This window comes from Zalophus californianus, chromosome 15 (assembly GCF_009762305.2).
Source record: "Zalophus californianus isolate mZalCal1 chromosome 15, mZalCal1.pri.v2, whole genome shotgun sequence".
In the NCBI taxonomy this organism is placed as follows: domain Eukaryota; kingdom Metazoa; phylum Chordata; class Mammalia; order Carnivora; family Otariidae; genus Zalophus; species Zalophus californianus.
In genome coordinates, this window is record NC_045609.1 from 17,678,031 (window position 1) to 17,695,604 (window position 17,574).

A 17,574-nucleotide genomic window follows, 5' to 3' on the forward strand; every position below is an offset into this window, starting at 1 on the left:
CCCTCCCTTGTGTGGAAACACCACAAGAAGACAGCCCTTTGTGAGCCAGGGAGTGGCCTTCACCAGACACCAAGTCTGTCAACGCCCTGATCTTGGACTTCACCTCCAGAACTGTGGGTAGGTAGCACATTTCTGTTGTTCAAGCCACCCAGCCTGTGCTCTTCTGTCGCGGCATTCCACGTGCATGAAGATTAAGAGATTAAGTAACTTGCCCCGGGCCACTCACCTCATGAGTTAGGGAGCTGGAGCCCGGTCCAGGTCCTTGACTTTGCTGGAAAGCAACTATTTCAGCATCGTGATAGGAGACTTTCATATAATTCTTTCCATTCCTCAGAATACTTCCATCATTGTCTTTACTGTTTTATCAGTCTTGGGAGAGAGATGAGGCAAGTCACCAGTGAAAAACTGAAACCCAGAGAAACTTCAGTTTCACAGTGGTTCAGTTAGATGGTGAACGAACCAGGAACAGAACCAGCTCCCCACCTCCCCACCCCCCCGACCCCAGCTGCAGGTGACTCTGCCTCTCATCCTTAACGAACACCTCTCAACTGTGTTTTAGCTCAGCTCTAAGGAAAAGTGAAATCTGTGATTTTTTGGGGGGGTGGGGGAGTGGATAAGCCTGGTCCTAGGTGGACGGGCTGAGCCTGGTCCAGGGCACAGGGGACGAGTGTGGTCCTGGGCGTGGGGCCTGAGCCTGGACCAGCCGCTCTCACAGGCCACATGGACTGAAGAGGGGTGCAGCACACTTAGCTGTGGGAGGACTCACAAACTCACGAATGGTCATGGAATAGCCTTGTCACCTGGCCTTTAGGCTCCTGCCACTAAGGGAATCCGAGTCACCATGAAGCTGTGTACCTGCCAGTGTTTATTCATTCCTTCAACATCTGAGCTGTTGCTTTGTAGCCACGTCTGTGCTAGGCACTCTGTTAATAACCCTTCCTGTGTTGTCACCTTGCTACTTAAATCAAAACCGATCTGGTGGGAGGGATAAAAGACCCTTGTTCTGTCTGTCCAAGCACGTGTGAGCTGATCTCTGTTCACTAACAAAGTCCTGGCCTGGAATGTAGAGTACCACTGCTCTGCATAGAGAGGACACTGCAGGGTCCTCGGGCCCAGGTGTGTGGCAGCGAGAGCTGACCCTTTCTGTTTCAGCGGCTCCCCGTTAGCTCATTGCATGTGGAGGTGGTCAGGGTTACCTCTGCCCAGCGCAGCACCCCCCGCAAGACGCTTTACAGTGGTCAGCTGCAGGTGGCAGGGACTGGAGTCGGCTCTCGCACATGAATGGAATTGTATGTTTCGTGTAAGTTAGACTATTTCTTGTACGTGTATAGGTGCCTTGTGTGGCGAATGGTTTTGAAGGTGAGCTGTCTTGGGAAGTTTTCATGTGTCAGGCTCAGGTGCATGTCACCCCTTCTCTGTAAAGCAGCTCTTTGTCACGTGACATCTAGTCAAGGCTGTAGATTTAATGTCTGCATTAGCCAACAAACTAGCTCTCTTCTGGAAGAACCGCATACCCCTGTTCTGGGGCCCGGGTTTCCTGTGAACAGCATCAACTCGGGGGTCCGATTCCAGAATTGTTTCTTTGTGTTGCCGGTTTGTTTGCCAGCCACTGTGCTGTGTTCGCTTGAGGAAGACCACACAGGTGCACATGCGGAGTGCACTCCTCTGTGTTCCTGACAGGGGGGCCCTGCAGGCAGGAACATACCTGGTGCTGCCCTGGGGGGTTGTCTGGCCAAGTGTCTGTGTGTTTCCTAAGGGCTCCGGAGAATGGTTCGGAGCGTCACATGGGCTCCGTGGGAAGACACCATGTAGAGGACTGACTGTAATCTGAGCCTCCGTTGGTAGGTTGGTAAGCATTGCAGGTCAGACCGAAATAGGACGGGGTGCTGGGCGCTGCTCACAGCTGCCCAGTGAGACAGGTGGGGGTAACGCCATGGGGCCACACAGATGAGGGGCCGAGGCCCAAGGAGGTCAGGAGCACGGCCAGGAGCCATGCCCGAGGCTCCCACCCACCCCTGTGTGCAGACTTCCTTGATCTGGCTGCGAATCGAACTTGTAACTGGTCCTTTACCTGTGGGCCACGAAGTTAAACGAGGAAAGAAGCCTTGGAGTTCTGGAGTGGCCGTGTGGCTAGATTCTGCAGCTGAGACCCGTTCTCTGCACAGTTCATCAGATAGACTGCTTCTCCTGCACGTTCGTTAGCCATTAGGGGGTGGGGGGAAGGAAAGAAATGGAGAGAAGTGAGGATTCGTTTAGCAGAAGATAAAGCCCAGCTGCGGCCGGCACTGAGGACAATGGTTTGACTATGTTCTGTGTTACCCTTTTATAGAATGTAATGTCTCAATTTTTTTTTTTTTTTTTACATCTCAACTGAGAGGAATATTTTTGTGATAATGCGGGATGTTCTTTTATATTTTTATATCTGCTTGATTTTGCCTGGAGATAATTATTTCATTATTTTAAAACCCTTAATTCAGAACATTAAGCGATCCTTATCTGTGTCACAAGACTGCAGACAGTTGATGCCCCAAAATGCCAGTTTATGCAAAACGCCATTCTCCTCTTAAAGTGAATGCTTCTGTCTCTAGCAGGTTGGACTTTCGAAAGCCACACTTTTCTTCCAGAGCATGTGAAGGTGGGGATCAGGGCCCCAGGTGGCTGTGTTCCTGAAGTGGGCACAGGGAAGGCGGTTGGGGGCCACTACCGCAGGACCCTCACTCACACCCAGGGGGACTCATGGTGGACCAGCCAGGATGGGCCATGGCCTGTGTTCGAGGTCCTGCAGCTTTCACTCACTCCAGGCTGCTTCTTATACTCCCATTCGATGGGTGAACAAACCAAGGTGCAGAGAGGTTGTGTGGCCTGCCCAAGGTCACATAACCAGCAGCTGTAGACAGAGAGGGAGGGCCAGAAGGAGTTCCGAAGTGGTTTCCACTAGTTCAGGAAACCGAACAAAACAAGACCCAGAGCCAGCCACCTGAGTTGGGGACCCAGAAGTCGTCTGTGATGCTCCCCCTCCCATGTCCTGCCCACTGATCATCTGTTCCCAATTCCCAGGTGGTCTCCCTCCCCAGGACTTAGCACGCTGCCCCTTCCTGGCTCCCTAGACCTCCCGTGTGTCCGCAGGGAGGTGTGGGCAGGTGCACCAGCTTCCTGCCCAGCTAGCGGAGGTGAGCCCTGCCTCACTGTATTGTACTCCTTCCAGCCTCACCCACCCCGGCGCTGTCCGCTTCCTCTTCAATACAGATGTTTCTAGCTGTTCTTTTTACCAGGCATTAACATGGGCTTCTGTCCCAGGAACCAGATCCTTCCCATGGGGCTCAGCAAAGATGCCCTTCCTCCTGAATGGGCCAGGGTGTCTGCCCTCCCCACTCCCCCACTCTCTATCCACCTTGTCAGTGGGTGTGTCCAACCTACCGTGAGCTGGGCTGGGGGCAGCACAACAGCCTTTACCTTGGCCATCCCACTTCAGCTGGGCCAGAGGGTGGGACAGCAGAGGCAGACCCAGACAAGTATGTAAGTCCTTGGTGAAACAATCCTAGACTATGATAAATGCGAGGAAGGAAGCCCTCTTGGGATGGAGATTGACAGGACCGGCAGGGGTGTCTGCTTGTGGTTGGGTGGGCTTCATCACTTGAGGAAGCCAGAGCCCCAGGAGGGCTTGTGTCCCGCAGATGGGTCTGCGTGGATGCAGGCCCTGGGGTGGAGGGGTCTTGCCAGGGCCCGGGCCTGCCCCCAGCTCTGGCTGCACACCTTCTGCTTGCCTGGCCTTGGAGAGTGGCCTGGGATGCAGGGCCCTGAGCCCTTGATAAGGAATGTGCATTTGCTTTTTTAAGCACAGTGGGAAGTCACAGGAGTGTTTTAATTAAGCAGGGGAGCGTTGTGATCTGGTTTATATTCTTTAAAAAAAAAAAATTTCTCGTTGCTATGACTCATTTGGGAGAGGTCGTGTTTGTCTTCTAGGCCAGAGGTGGTGGCCGCCTGGGCCAGAGCACTACAGTGGGTGGTTGGTGACACACTGTAGAGGTGGAGGTGGCAGGACGTGCTGAGGGGCTGGATGTGGGGGTGCGGCGAGGAGAGGGATCCACGGTGGTTCAGGTTTCTGGCTGAAGTCACTGGCGGGGGCTGGTGGGGAGGAGCAAAAAGGGAGAGGACTGTGAGGCATCTGGAGTTGCAGTGTGGACACGTGTGGTTTAAGATACCAGCCTAGTTCTTGTCCTGGTGCAAATGGAAAGGATACATTGATGAGGGTCGCTGGCCGGTGGAGGCCCTGGCCCCAGGGTTCGGGTCACCTGCAGCACCGCGGCTCACCTCTGGTCTGTTCCCCTGCCCATCACACTTACAGAGGTGAGGGAGCTGCTGTGGTCGCCCCTCAGTTAGGACCCCGCCTGAGCTCGCTGGCTGCAGGAACAGTCCAGGCCCTCCCCACATGGCGCATGCAGCAGTGAGCGGTTCCTCCTACAGCATGAGCGTGACCGCCGGCGCTCACAGCCCTGCACGCTCCATGGCGGGGGGGGGGGGGGGCGGCGGCCCTGTGCCCCTCCGTGTCTGCAGCCGGGCTTCTCCCTTGCACAGTCTGCTAAACGCGGGGCGTTTGCTCTGGTCACAGGGCCTTTGCAGGAGAGGTTCTCACTGCCTGAGATAGTCTGTAGCCTCCCTGCCCTACCACATGGGGGGCTGATGACTTGGCAGCCAACTGTGTGGCTCTTCCAGGGAGCCTCTCGGACCCCACCTCCCCAGGATCTGGACTCAGGTCCCTCTTGTGGGCACCCTCCCCCCCCCCACCCGACATCCCTGGGTCACTGCCTGCCGCCTGCTCCCGTCTTTACACCGAGGACTCCCGGGAAGAAAATATCGGCTCTTACCCCTTTCTGTTCCCAGGATCAGTATGACACTCAGGTGTTCACTGACAGCTGCCCTTGTGTTACAGTCCCCTTTCTACACAGGTCACCTGCGTTTGTAGTCACTCCTGAGAAGAGGGGTCGGTTCCTAGCTTGGGGTGGTGGGAGGAATCTCTGCAGGATCTGAGTGTTAGGGAACCAATTCTTTCTTTATTTCTTTCTTTCTTTCTTTCTTTCTTTCTTTCTTTCTTTCTTTCTTTCTTTCTTTCTTTCTTTCTTTCTTTCTTTCTTTCTTTCTTTCTTCCTTCCTTCCTTCCTTCCTTCCTTCCTTCCTTCCTTCCTTCCTTCCTTCCTTCCTTCAAGATTTATTTATTTATTTTAACGAGAAGAGGGGGTGGGGAGGAAGGGCAGAGGGAGAGAGAGAATTGCAAGCAGACTCTTCACTGAGCACCGAGACCGACTCGGGGTTCCATCCCACCGCTCTGAGATCATGGCCTGAGCCGAAACCAAGAGCCGGGTGCTCGACCAACTGAGCCACCCAGTTGCCCCTTACTGAACCATTCTTAACGCTACCCCGGGTCTGTGGGCCTGCTGTGACATCCTGGGATTGGGGGGCAGGGGATCCCCTGTAGGCTGAGGGAACCAGATGGGTGTTGGTGATGGGGCCTTGAGGGGTGACATGGTGGGGTGGGGAGGGGGGTGGACGGGGGGAGAGGAGGGAGACGATCATATGAATTTATGACCTGGCAATGCATCGTCGACACCATCAACATGCAGAGCCCTGTATCCCCAGCCCAGACACCAAGGGCACTGCTCTTCCTCCTCTGGGTCCTCCCTACCAGCCTGCCCCCCATGCCCACCCCTGGTCCCGTGCTGCCTTTGCATTTTTTACAATGCAGCTCCTCCCTATCCCTTCAGAGTTTCTTCTGGCTGTGCACTGTAACCCTACATCACCCACTGTGAAATGTGTGCACGGCAGAGGTGGAGGGAGCTGGTGGGGTTTGAAGACTCGGTGGCTTAAGTTGTGTATATACACTGTGCACAGTGTATATACAGCCACGTGCCTCCTTGTCCGCTCGTGAGAGCAGAAGGGACACTATTAAATAATTACAACAGGCAGCAGGTGCTCTTGGACTGGCTCTGGGCCAGGTGGGATGAAGGTCACCGTAACTGTAAGGCGCTTAGATGTGAGTGACCTGGGGCTGTGTCCCTGGACTTCTGAGCTTCTAGTTCCTCACCTGCAGAAGGGGATGATGCTTCACGTGGATGTTGTGAGGATCACATGGGGTAATATCTGGAAAAGCTCCTATAAATGAATCAAATGTAAGAGAGGCTTATCTTGGCTGGGGGTGCTGTCCACCCCCAGGGCCGTATTATTAAATGGTCATATTACAAAGTTGGTGCTACAGATTGAATCTCCTGAATGGCATTTTCTCCCCCCGGCTCCTTCCTTCCCAGTGACTGGCCTGTGCCAACACTTCTCAAATATGAAGCATCACAACAGCCGAAGGGGACTGTGGAGGATGCTTGTAAATCCAAACTAAACAGATAAGCGGGAGCCGGCTACTTCCCAGTTGCTTCCTGAACCAGTTGGCCAGGGCAGCGTTTGCTGTGAGAATTGATTTTGAAATAGCCTGGGAGGCAGAATTACTTTAAAGATAACTTTTGGAAGAGAAAATTCCATTCTGCTTACTCAGCATGATGGAGCAATTAAAATGCTGGTTTTCCTCCTCTTTGAGAGCCATCCCTGAATAATTTATGGCTTCACCCATCGGAGGCTGTAAGTCTTCGCTGAAATACAATGATTTCCACTAAGAGTGGGTGTGGGGCCGCAGGCTGTTCTTGCTACCCGGGGCCCCTCTAGATCCTGGCCTCAGTGTCACGGCAGCTCTCGGCCAAGAGCAATGCTCTTCCAAAAAATTGTTGGTGACCGTGAGTATGGTGACCACTTGGTTCTCTGGACCTCAGTTTTTTCTTCTATAAAATGAGGGCAGTTAGAGCATTCGAAAGCCCTCAGCCCAAGTCACAGGATTTCTGTTGCTAATGTGTCAGGAAAGGTTTCCAAGTTTCCAAAACAACCTTGCAAAGCAGGTGTTCCATTTTCTACGTGGGGCAGATGAAGTATTTATCTAAGACTGTGCAGTTAGCTACGAGTAAATTCAGGGTTTCGGCTCCCGACTCTATCCCATCTAAAACCTGGACTGCCTTGTCATTCTCTTATTTTGCTGTGAAAAACTTGTTTTTCAGAGTGCCTAAATCAGTACTAGAAGAGGGTTGGGAGTGGGGGATGGTTAAAGTTCTGAAGAACGCGCATAGCTTTTATTAGAAATTGCAAAGTTTGTCTCCTGAAGGGTTATCTGGCTGGCTCAGTCGGTGGAGCATGTGACTCTGGGTCTCGGGTCATGAGTTCGAGCCCCAGGTTGGGTATAGAGATTACGTAAAAGAGATTTAAAACAAAAAATAAAAAAAAAACACTTGTCCCTCCATACTGTTAGCCTGGCTTAAGTCACTATATGGAATTGAAAGCCGTATCTCTTAAGGGGGTGTGTGTGTGTGTGTGTGTGTGTGTGTGTGTGTGTGTGTGTGTGTGTGTGTGTGTGTGTGTGTGTGTGTATTTCAAATGGCTGTCCCTGCATTAGTCAAGAATTGTGAGGTTTTTATTACATTGGTGAAATTATCTAAAGGAGCCCCTTCAGATTGATTCAGCAATAAATTTCAAGTTGCCATGTGTCCAGTTCCAGGACAGAAAGATGGCAGCCTCACCTGGGTGGGCATTTCAGGCCCTAAGGGGTGAAAGCCTCCTTAGAGAAGTCACCTTGCCTTACAAGAAAGTTTAAGCTTGAAAGCCACGGCCAGGCTCCTGGGCTGGATTGGTGTGTCTTTGCGTCAGTGCCTTTCCGCCCCTCGCGCGTCCCTTTCCCTGCGGAGTGGTGTCTGTGTGGGCCGGGCGAGAGCGCGGGGTGCGCGGTGGCGGGGGGACCCCGGGACCCCGGCTCGCAGGGGGAGGTGCACCCCGCGGAGCCCCCAGCGCCCGCCCCGGCTGCTTGCCCTGCTTGTCGCCACGAACCACCCCCGCCCACATCTGTTTTAGGTCCAACCCGAAAGATGCCCCCCGGCGCCAGTGCCATGGACTTCTTCCAGCTCTTCGTCCCGGACAACGTGCTCAAGAACATGGTGGTGCAGACAAACATGTATGCCAAGAAGTTCCAGGAGCGCTTTGGCAGCGACGGCGCCTGGGCCGAGGTGACGCTGACAGAGATGAAGGCGTTCCTGGGCTACATGATCTCCACCAGCATCTCCCACTGCGAGTCGGTCCTCAGCATCTGGAGCGGAGGCTTCTACAGCAACCGGAGCCTCGCCCTTGTCATGAGCCAGGCCCGCTTCGAGAAGATCCTCAAGTACTTCCACGTGGTGGCCTTCCGCTCCAGCCAGACCACGCACGGCCTCTACAAGGTCCAGCCCTTCCTCGACTCCCTGCAGAACGGCTTCGACTCTGCCTTCAGGCCCTCCCAAACCCAGGTGAGGCCCGTGTGCGGGTGCCCCGGGCCCCCCGCCCCCACGGCAGCGCTCACCTGGAGGGCGCTCCTGCCCCTCTCCTGCCCCACCCCAGACTCACAGCTCCCCGCCACAGAGAGGTCAGAAAGCGGGGTTCTGCTCTGACCCGTTTCCCTCCTCCTTGCCTGCATCCTCCCTCCGCTTAGTGGCGCTGGCTTTCCAGATGATATGTTTTCCAGACTAAGGTGAATTTTCTTCTATGAAGAACCTCTAATAGTAACTTTCCTGTGTTCTATGAGTATGTAGTCCCCTGTTGGTGGTGACGGGCTGAAGCATTGCAGGTGCCTAAGGGAAGGAGGCCAGAATCTCAACCCACTCTTCAGGTAACTGGCAGTCACTCAGGTCCTGGGGTCCACGTGGCACAGGCGGGGCTTTTGGACCACGGTTTGTTAGAGCCCCCCACCTAGCTGTGATGGCCCCCTTCCCAGCTCCCCTCCCTGGTTCTAGAAGGCTCTGTTTGCTCTCAGCTCCTGAGACCCTGCCTTCTGGTGTTGACAGGTGGCTAGTACCCTTGGCTGCGGGGAGATACGAGGTTCAGAACTGTCCTCAAAACTGCTCTCTACTGGTCTAGCAAACTCAAGAGGTGGCTTATTTCTGGGATGCCTCTAACTAAAACCTGAGGAAGTTTTTGGCCCACTGGAGCCCAATTCCATTTGACCCGTTCAGTGTGGAAACAAAAGTCGACATCATTTTTATTTGTACATTTGAAGAGCCATCGGCCCGCCTACTCTTCCTCTAAGGGCCTTCTTCATAACCCTCACATTCTTTTTGATGTTCTCCCTTCCCCTGACTCTGTGTCTTGCCTTTTTCCCTGCACAGCTAAAAATCACAGGGTTTCTGTGGGGGAAGATAGCGCCCTATTTCAGGGCTGTGGGAGCCTTTCAACAATCTTTGGAAGCGTCCCCCCGTGCTGTTCTGTGAATATACTGGGCTCATTACGATTTGCAGGTGGATGCTCTTTCTGACTACCGGAAGCTTTTCTCTCTTCTCTCTGCCTTAGCAGATGTACCCAGTCTTCAGGGCCCAGTGCGAGGCCCGCGTTCTCATGCTGGTCCCGCTTTCCCGAACTCCCCCACTATTTATAGGGCAGCTGACTCCCATCCTTCCTTGTCCCCAGGTGTGTCTCTTACCTTCCAAACAGGAGGTGGGCTCTTTTCGGGACACAAGCCCTGCCTTACACAGGCCCCCCCCGCAGGACCAAATACAGGGCCGGGCACGTTATTTTTTTGTTTCACTGAATATTTGCTTGGTTGACAATGAACCAAATCAGAGCCCTGCCGGCTGGATGCAAGGGGAAAAGAACAGTATTCTGACCATCCTCGGGGCCAGACCTTTGAACAGTTCCTGGAAGAGGCTGTGGGCTCGCTCCGGCTGAGTATCTCTTAAGAATCAAACAACCAGCTGCTTGGATGATTGATACTTAACAGCGTAAAGATGAGGTTGCTGAGGATCTTCTAGCCTCTCGACTAGGCCAGGCTTATCCAGGGTTATACTCCTGTTTGTGGTGTGGTGAGCTGGCCTTGTGCTGCCTGCCTTCAGAAACTGTGGTGTCGGATACCTGAGACCCATACCCAGGCTGATCACCATGCATGTGTGTGTCTGGAGCCTGGGGTAGCCTGTGGGCACAAGGCAGTGCCTGCTAGCAAAATCGGAGATTGTAAGCCTGTCCCTTCCCAGCTTGGGCATGGGTGCCCCGAGGGGGCCCAGCACCTTCCCGAGCCAGCAGTGGCTGGACTGCAGCGCGCATGGGCAGTTCTGCCCTCCTCCCTTTTATGGCTCAGATGTGCAGCGAGGACCGCCAAGAGCCTGGAGACACACTTTCTTTATTCTTACCCCACATCTTTTTGCATCCAGTTGACGAGGCTGAGAGAAGGTCCTAAGATAAGTCTCAGTTTGGGGAAGGGCTCCCTCATCATGTTGGGGGTTTTTTTCCTCTTTACTTTTTTTTTTTTTAATAGACTTTGTATTTCATTTTTATTTTTACCTTTGTATTTGTGAAGTTATGTTTTCTTTTTGCTACCATTTGTATCCGGTGCCCTCTGTTGGTCAGGACCCCAGGAGGAAGCAAGTCCTGTGTTCTAGATGGGCAGTTGGAGAGGATTGGATGCGGGGACCGTGAACGGCCGTGGGGTCAGGGTTGGGGGGACATCACTGGGCTGGTAGCAACAGTGGGAAACCCAGGTCAGCCGTGGGCTGGGGAGAGAGGGGGTGTGCGTAGGAACACGGAGGTGACGGTGCAGGCAGGCGGGCGGCCTCTTCCATGTCTTGCTCCTGCCTCCAGGTTGGCCAAAACAAGTCCAACACTGGGCCAGGGGCCTGGGTGGTGATGTTTGTAAGAGGTTGGCGTCCAGGCTGCAGTGGGGTGGGAAGGGTGGTAAGTGCATCTTACCCGGGCAAACACAATATCCGGGATACCACCCCACAGACAGGGACATGAGGCAGCAGGAAAGTAAAAGATCCCTTGGACCAGTTTTCCAGTTGGCTGATAATCACACAGAATTCTCCTCTTCTTCCATTTCCCTCCTGACTGTGGGCCCCGCTGGGCCAGCCCTGGATCAGCAGACAGGAGCAGGGTCAACCAAAGGAGATGCACTCATGAACTGCAGTGTATGATTGATTTTGAACATGATTAGGCCTTCCTGTTAGCCAGGGGTTCCTATAAGTGCTTGTACCCCTTCCTTTGCAGATAAGCAGCTTGACCCCGTGCGCACCGGAAAGCACTAGCCTTTCCATGTGGAACTGGACCGTAGCCTCCTGTGAGCTTGCCCTGGGGTGGGGGCGCTTTCCTTCGGCCCCCAGCATCAGCCACATTGTGCTTGGTTCCTACACTTACTCTTCTTCTCAAAGATGCTTCTGCCTCGTAGAAAAGGTTCCTGTTCTGATCCTTGATGGGGAAGCCGGAAATTCTAAAGGTTTCCTGGTTTTCCACCTTTCCTCCTCTGTGAAAAGCCCCTGATTAGACTCTGGATCATTCATTCAAGTAGAAGGGGATTGACCAGTGCGTTCAGTTGAGAGTGGCCATCTGCCACACCGGAGCCTCAGGGCCCCCGTGAAAGGTCTTCACTCTGCCTGCCACAGGCCGTTGGCAGGGTTCTCCATCATGTGTGGCTGGATCTGCTCCAGGCTCCCGGGCATCGCTCTGCATCCTGCACTCTCACACACATTCCACCCTCGAAACACACGGTGCACTTGCCAGGCAAACCACACACCCCCTCTGCCCTGCCATCTCCGGAGCCTTTCTGTTCCAGCAAATGTGACCCTCTGGGATGAGTTTAGAACTTTCACAGAGCCTTCAGAAACCTGATGGTTCTCAGAGTCTAATAGTAACCCACATGGCCTGGTGTCCTGTGTGTGCCCACGTGCATGTTTATACACAAATGCAGGGGAGACACCGCATTTCCTCAAAACTGGGGGCAGATTCATTAGAAGAATATTTTCGGGAAGGGATTATGCAAGTAGGTAAATGGATGCTTTGCCTTTCCTCTACCATAACCACTCCACACCCCAAAATGAGGTTGTCATATGGAGAAGAGGACTCAGGAAACACAGCTGGGTAACAGAGCTGTGGGCCGGCCTGCAGCCTGGAGGAGAAGGGAGTGGTTTTCTGGCAGGAACGCTTTCATGCAGTTTGCTTTGGTGAGGCAGGTGATGAAACATAAATGTGCGGCTGATTCTGCATAAATATGCACGGACTAGAGGCATGTTGGCTTCCTGAAGAAGAAGGAGGGAGCAAGGGCAGTTTTATGTACTGTCCTTCACAGGGGGCTGAGTAGGACCTGCTTCTTGAGCTGGGGGACTTGAGCAGGGAACAGGCAGGCAGCCAAAGGGCTTCTTTCTACCATCGCCACCCCCCCCCCCAGCTCAATGTCCCCACACTGTGTGGGACTTGTCCATTTTTCTACAGTGGTTCCAGATGGGGCTTTGAATGTTTTATGAGCCCACAGAGTCAGCAAGGCACTGCGGTCAGACAGCTTCTCTGGCCTCCCTTCATGAGCATACGACGGGGAGGCTAGGCTTCATATCCGCATGCTTCCAACAACAGAACAGTCTGGGGCCCAGACTGAACACTGTGAGTCTGTTGTTTTTTGAATGCAATTCAGGGGAGTGCTAATGGAAGGACGGGAGGCTAGTGTCCAAATCACAGGTTGCTAAGGATTGTCCTCCAGTCCGCCCCTGTCAGAGCGTGTTCTGACATCACCTGGGAGCTTGTTGGAAATGCAGACGCTCGGGCCCTGCCCCAAACAGACTAGATCAGAATTCGCCTTTCAGGGAGATCCCGGGTGCCTGGTTGGTTCATTAAAGTTCCAAAAGCCCTGGTGGAGAGCAGGGGTTAGAACACTTTTTCTGTCAATGGCCAGATGGTCTCTGCTGCATCTTGTCCGATTTGCTGTTGTAGTCCAGGGGTGGCCGTTGACAATAATGTCAGATCTCAATAAGACTCTTAGTTACAACAGGGCGGTGAGCCGGACTCTACCATCGTTTGCTCTAGGGCGTCAGGTTAGGGTTCTTGGAGCCCTATCATTTCCCATATTCTTCATTTCAATGAAATTCAGACACGTATGCCAATTCATAATTAAGCTTGAAATAGGACCAGGGGGAGAAGTGCAGCAGATTCCTAAATTTACCGAAAAGTCTCCCCAGAAAAGCTTTAGCCTGAAGAAGCGAAACTTTGACCACCCTGTGGAGCCTGGTTGTGTTAGGCCATTTCTTTTTACTTTATAGTCTTGTCATTGAAAACATCTTACAACCACGTTACCTTAAAGAAAGTGAAATAGGTGAAATAAGTTTAAAAATTGTCTTGGGAATCCCGTGTCTGGAAGGACATGACAGTGTGGACGAAGGCCGGAGGCCGGGTCGTGGCGACAAGGCCACAGGGCACTGGGTTCATCTCAGGGCAGATTTTAAGGAGACATTGTTCAGCCCTGGTGGAGAAAGGAGGTTGCAGGCCAGTGTGAGAGTGGTCTTGAATACCTAAAGAAATAGTGTGTGTTTTCCTTTGTTTCTTACAGGGGCCGAAGTCAGAGTAAATGTAGGTAGATTTTGAATCCGTGAGGGGAAGGACTTTTTAGCAGTTGCAGCTGTCCGTCAGAAAGGGCTTTCCTCAAAAGAAGTGGGCATGCCCAGCCAGAAGTCAGGACCCCTGGAGATCCCTCTACCAAGTGAGAGTTTGCACTGGGGACCTTGGGCAATGGTAATGATAATTATTATTGTAATCATAATAGGATAATTATAAATGCATTAAAACATATAAATAATACATTAAATATGTATTCTTTTATAAATACGTAAAATAAAAATAAAATTACTTTTTAAATTTCCATTTACTAAACACCTGCTGTATGTCAGGGCCCATGCTCAGGCCCTTGCGTATGGTTTCTTGCTTTGTCCTCCCCAAAACACTGATGGAGATGTTACCCTGTTACTGATGAGGAGACTTAGGATCAGAGAGGTAAAGTGACTTAGGTCACACAGCTGGTCAAAGGCAGGGACTCGATTTGAGCGCAGATCTGATGACCCCACCCCCGAGCTCACGCTGCCTTCTGTGAGCATCTCTGCTGTTTCGTTCCTGGCAGGTGCTACATGAACCCCTGATTGACGAGGACCCTGTGTTCATTGCCACGTGCACGGAGAGGGAACTCCGAAAGAGGAAAAAGCGGAAATTCAGCCTCTGGGTCAGGCAGTGTTCCTCCACTGGCTTCATTATCCAGGTGAGCCCGGGGACAGGCCCAGGGAGGCCAGTCGAGGGGACTCGGCTCATTTGGGAACTGCTGAGCTGGCTCACTCACCCTTTCCCTGGGCTTTCCCCAGGAGCTGCCGCGGAGGCGGGGGCTGGGCTGGGGCTCCTCACGGGGGCTCTGGGGCAGCCAACACTGTCCCGCATGTTCTTCCTGTCCTGTCCAGCCCTTGTGGTCCAATAACAACGGTAAACGCCAGTCAAGGCTCAGGCCCTGACCGTGTCAGCCAGAAGCTTCACCAAAAGAGCCGGTCACAAGAGGTGACTACCATCTCTCTGAGGACAGGCTGTGTGGTGGTCCCAGAAGACCCCTCCCAACCCCGTTCCCCCCATCCCGTACTGAGGAAGCCTTCTTCAGGGGCCACCAACAGCCAGCTGGTTAAATTAGCCTCCACCAGGAGCACAGGCTCTGCTCCGCTCCAGGCAGACACGGGCGTGGCTTTCAGTAGAGGGGGGAAATGTCAGGTGTTCGGCTGCCGGGATCAGCCAGGGTGCGGCATGCACAAAAGGAGAAGCTGGGGGCTGGCCAACGCCAGAATGTGGCACCTAAGTGACAGCTCCTGGCCCCGGGCTGCTTTCTCCTGCCATGCCGCCTGCGACACCCTCTCCCGTCTGTCAGGCCTGCCAGCCCTGCGGTCCCAGCTGACCCCACCTCACCGCCCTCGCCCGGCTGCTGGCCCAGACCCGAGGCACAGGGGTTCTGCATTCCCTTCCCCCCGGAGCCAGAGGAGGAGTCGTGGGAAGACTCAGTTGGGCATCTCCTCACCACAGTAAGGAAAGTGCACGTGCTTCAGGCAAACGTGGCTGCTAAGAAGGAGCATCCCATTCTCTCCCTGCAGGCCTGGGGGACCTTCAGCTTGGGCTGGGGCTGGTCCCCAGCTGGAGCCCAGATTTGAATCCGCTTGGGCATAGGCTTCAGGCAGTTGCCACAGTGGACCTGTCCCAGAGCGGGATCTACTCTGGATCTGCAGCCTGGGCCCCTCTGTCCCTGCACGGCCTCCAGCAGCTCCTGCCACCTCAGTAGTGTCCTTTGCAGTGACGCTCACTGGGGACAGGGGAGGGAGGTTCACCCTCCTAAGGAACATTGGTCCTCCTTTGAGTAAGTACTTCCCGAGGACCTGTCCCCTGCAGCATTGTGCCAGGCACTGGGACGTGGAAACACAGCCCTGCGTTCTCAGACATCTGCCCGTGTGGCTTGTGAACAGATGCTCCCGCGTGGGTTCTGCGTGCGTGCGTGCGTCTACACCACTGCCTTTTTACTGGGAGCACTCGGTGGCCGGAAATCATGCCCACTAACTACCTGGCAAGGCCACAGATCTTCCCCGGGACAGGCTTTGCCCGACTTCTATAAAATCCCCATCTATAAGAAGGCTGGATGGGTACCTTGAAGTTTCCTTTTGTTTCTAGAACGCTGTGATTCTAGGAGACTCTGCTGCCCGGTGAGGGGCTGCACTTAGAAGCCAGAAGCAAGCAGCAGTCGGGCTCTGCGCCGTGGCCGGGGCAACAAGGGGTTATCCTTCGGCCACAGGCTGTCCCATGATGGGTAGAGCGAGAACCATCCCCAGTGCCTCTCTTTGTTCCCCGGTCCAGGGGGAGGGGCCTGTGGTTGGCAGCAAGCGGGGAAGGACACCTTGCCTGTGACAAGCCGGAGCACAGACGGGAGCCACCATGTGGCCTGGGCATGGTTCTCTTTGGTTTCACATTTCTCTTTAGTTCCCCTGTCCTTGGTTCTCCGCGTCCTGAGCCTGGTCTGATGAGTTTTGAAAGTCAGCAGCTTGGGCAGGTAGGTGGGGCGAGCAAAGCTGGGTGGAGCAGCCCCTTCCCCGGAAGAGCTCGCTCGCCTCCATCCCCCGTGTCTCCCGACAGCCTGTGGCGCGAGCGCCGGAGGGTGGGTGGTTGTCCTCCCTAGTGCCCACTTGGGGTGCCTGCTGAGGTTCGTGCTGGGCGGTGCCGGGTCGGCACTTCTTGCTGCTTCTGTCCCATGATCCTGGGCTGCCTCTGCCCTCCTCGTCCTGAGGGGCTGGCAGGGGTCCCAGCTCTTGCCAGTTCCAGAATGAACTCAGCCAGTTTCCAGAATGGCTCTGGATCCGAGCATCCTCCCCACAGAGGGAGGGGGTAGGGTCCCTCACCAGCGAGGGCCCTGCTGCTGCAAGGTCCTGTGGTTCCCCTCTTTGCAAATGCCATGTGGGGTTGTAGACACAAGAACAGTGTCTTCATTTTAGTTTGTCAAAGACACTCTTCTCCTCCATGACTAGTCGACAGAGAAGCCCAGTTGCTGAGCCTGTGGGAGACTGAGGCCAGCTTCCGGCATGGAAGGCCTTTTGCCGTTCTGCTGCTTTCCCTCGGTAGCAGTCTGCCCACCCATGGCTTTCTGAGGTTGGCTGCATGTTTTGCTGCGGCCAGCAGGATGCAAGCTGGAGTGATGCATAGAGAAACCAGAGCAGACGTGCAGGATTCTCCTTGGGCTTCTCCGCTCTGCCCATGAGAGAGTGTCCAGGCTCCACCCCTGAGGCCTGAAAACCCACGAGCTTTGGGACCTTTTCCACATGCCACTGAGCTTCTGTGGTGGTTCATTACGCACTGACATAAACGACCCAGGGCCTACCACTTTGGGCCCACAGAGCTGGCCAGACAGCTCTCTTCCAGGTACTGAGGCACAGACTGAGCTGATGTCTTGAAGGAACAGTGGATGTATAGGTGGGTTTCTAGCAGAAACCAAGGTCTTGCTTCGGCTTGGCTGTTTCATTGCACCAAGACTCCACTTTCGTTGGCTGGACTGCATCCTTTTGAAGCACGGTCAGGCTGAGGGTTAGCTCCGCTTGAAACATTCTGGGTAAAGGGATAGTGAGGGGAAGAAAGTTCCACATTGGTCAGTGATTTCTCTGTGGCTCAGGAAAGGTTGGTGGGAAAGAATCAGGAGCTCAGCACAGCCAGCTCATCCTGTGCCTCAGATGTGAGGCCTTTCTCCCCGCAAGGGCATCTGGGTGAGGAGGGGGAGCCAATGGCTAGACAAGAATAATAATACGGGGCGCCTGGGTGGTGCAGTGGGTTGAGCATCCAGCTCTTGGTTTCGGCTCAGGTCGTGATCTCAGGGTCGTGGGATCAAGCCCCATGTCGGGCTCCACCTTCAGCAGGGAGTCTGCTTAAGATTCTCTCTCCCTCTGCCGCTCCCACTTGTGTGCTCGCTCTCTTTCAAATAAATAAAATCTTTAAATACTACTACTACTGCTAACGGTGATGGCTGTTTAGAAGAACTCCGGTATTTTTCAGTATTTTCCCAGGAAAGGACTGTAGGGAAGGATGTGATAGGAGGGAGGTAGAAGGAGAGATTATGTGGATTCATTCTGGAAGTTAAGGGGTTCCTATTGTTCATTTCTGAGAGTGCAGGAGGTGGGGGTAAAAAGTTTTCAGGAGGAAGAAGCAGCGGATGAGGCCGCTGAGCTC

At 53.9% G+C, this 17,574-nt stretch overlaps 1 protein-coding gene across 4 annotated transcripts in view; it reads left to right on the forward strand.

Annotated features, from left to right (window-relative positions):
• The window catches only part of PGBD5 (piggyBac transposable element derived 5), a 106,406-nt gene that overhangs the window by 60,321 nt on the left and 28,511 nt on the right, over positions 1-17,574 (forward strand). For all 4 annotated transcript variants that reach the window (XM_027596901.2, XM_027596900.2, XM_027596898.2 and 1 more), the window contains exons 2-3: positions 7,933-8,360; positions 13,970-14,104. In XM_027596901.2, the coding sequence (XP_027452702.1) occupies positions 7,933-8,360; positions 13,970-14,104 (563 nt within the window). The remainder of the gene's footprint in view (positions 1-7,932; positions 8,361-13,969; positions 14,105-17,574) is intronic.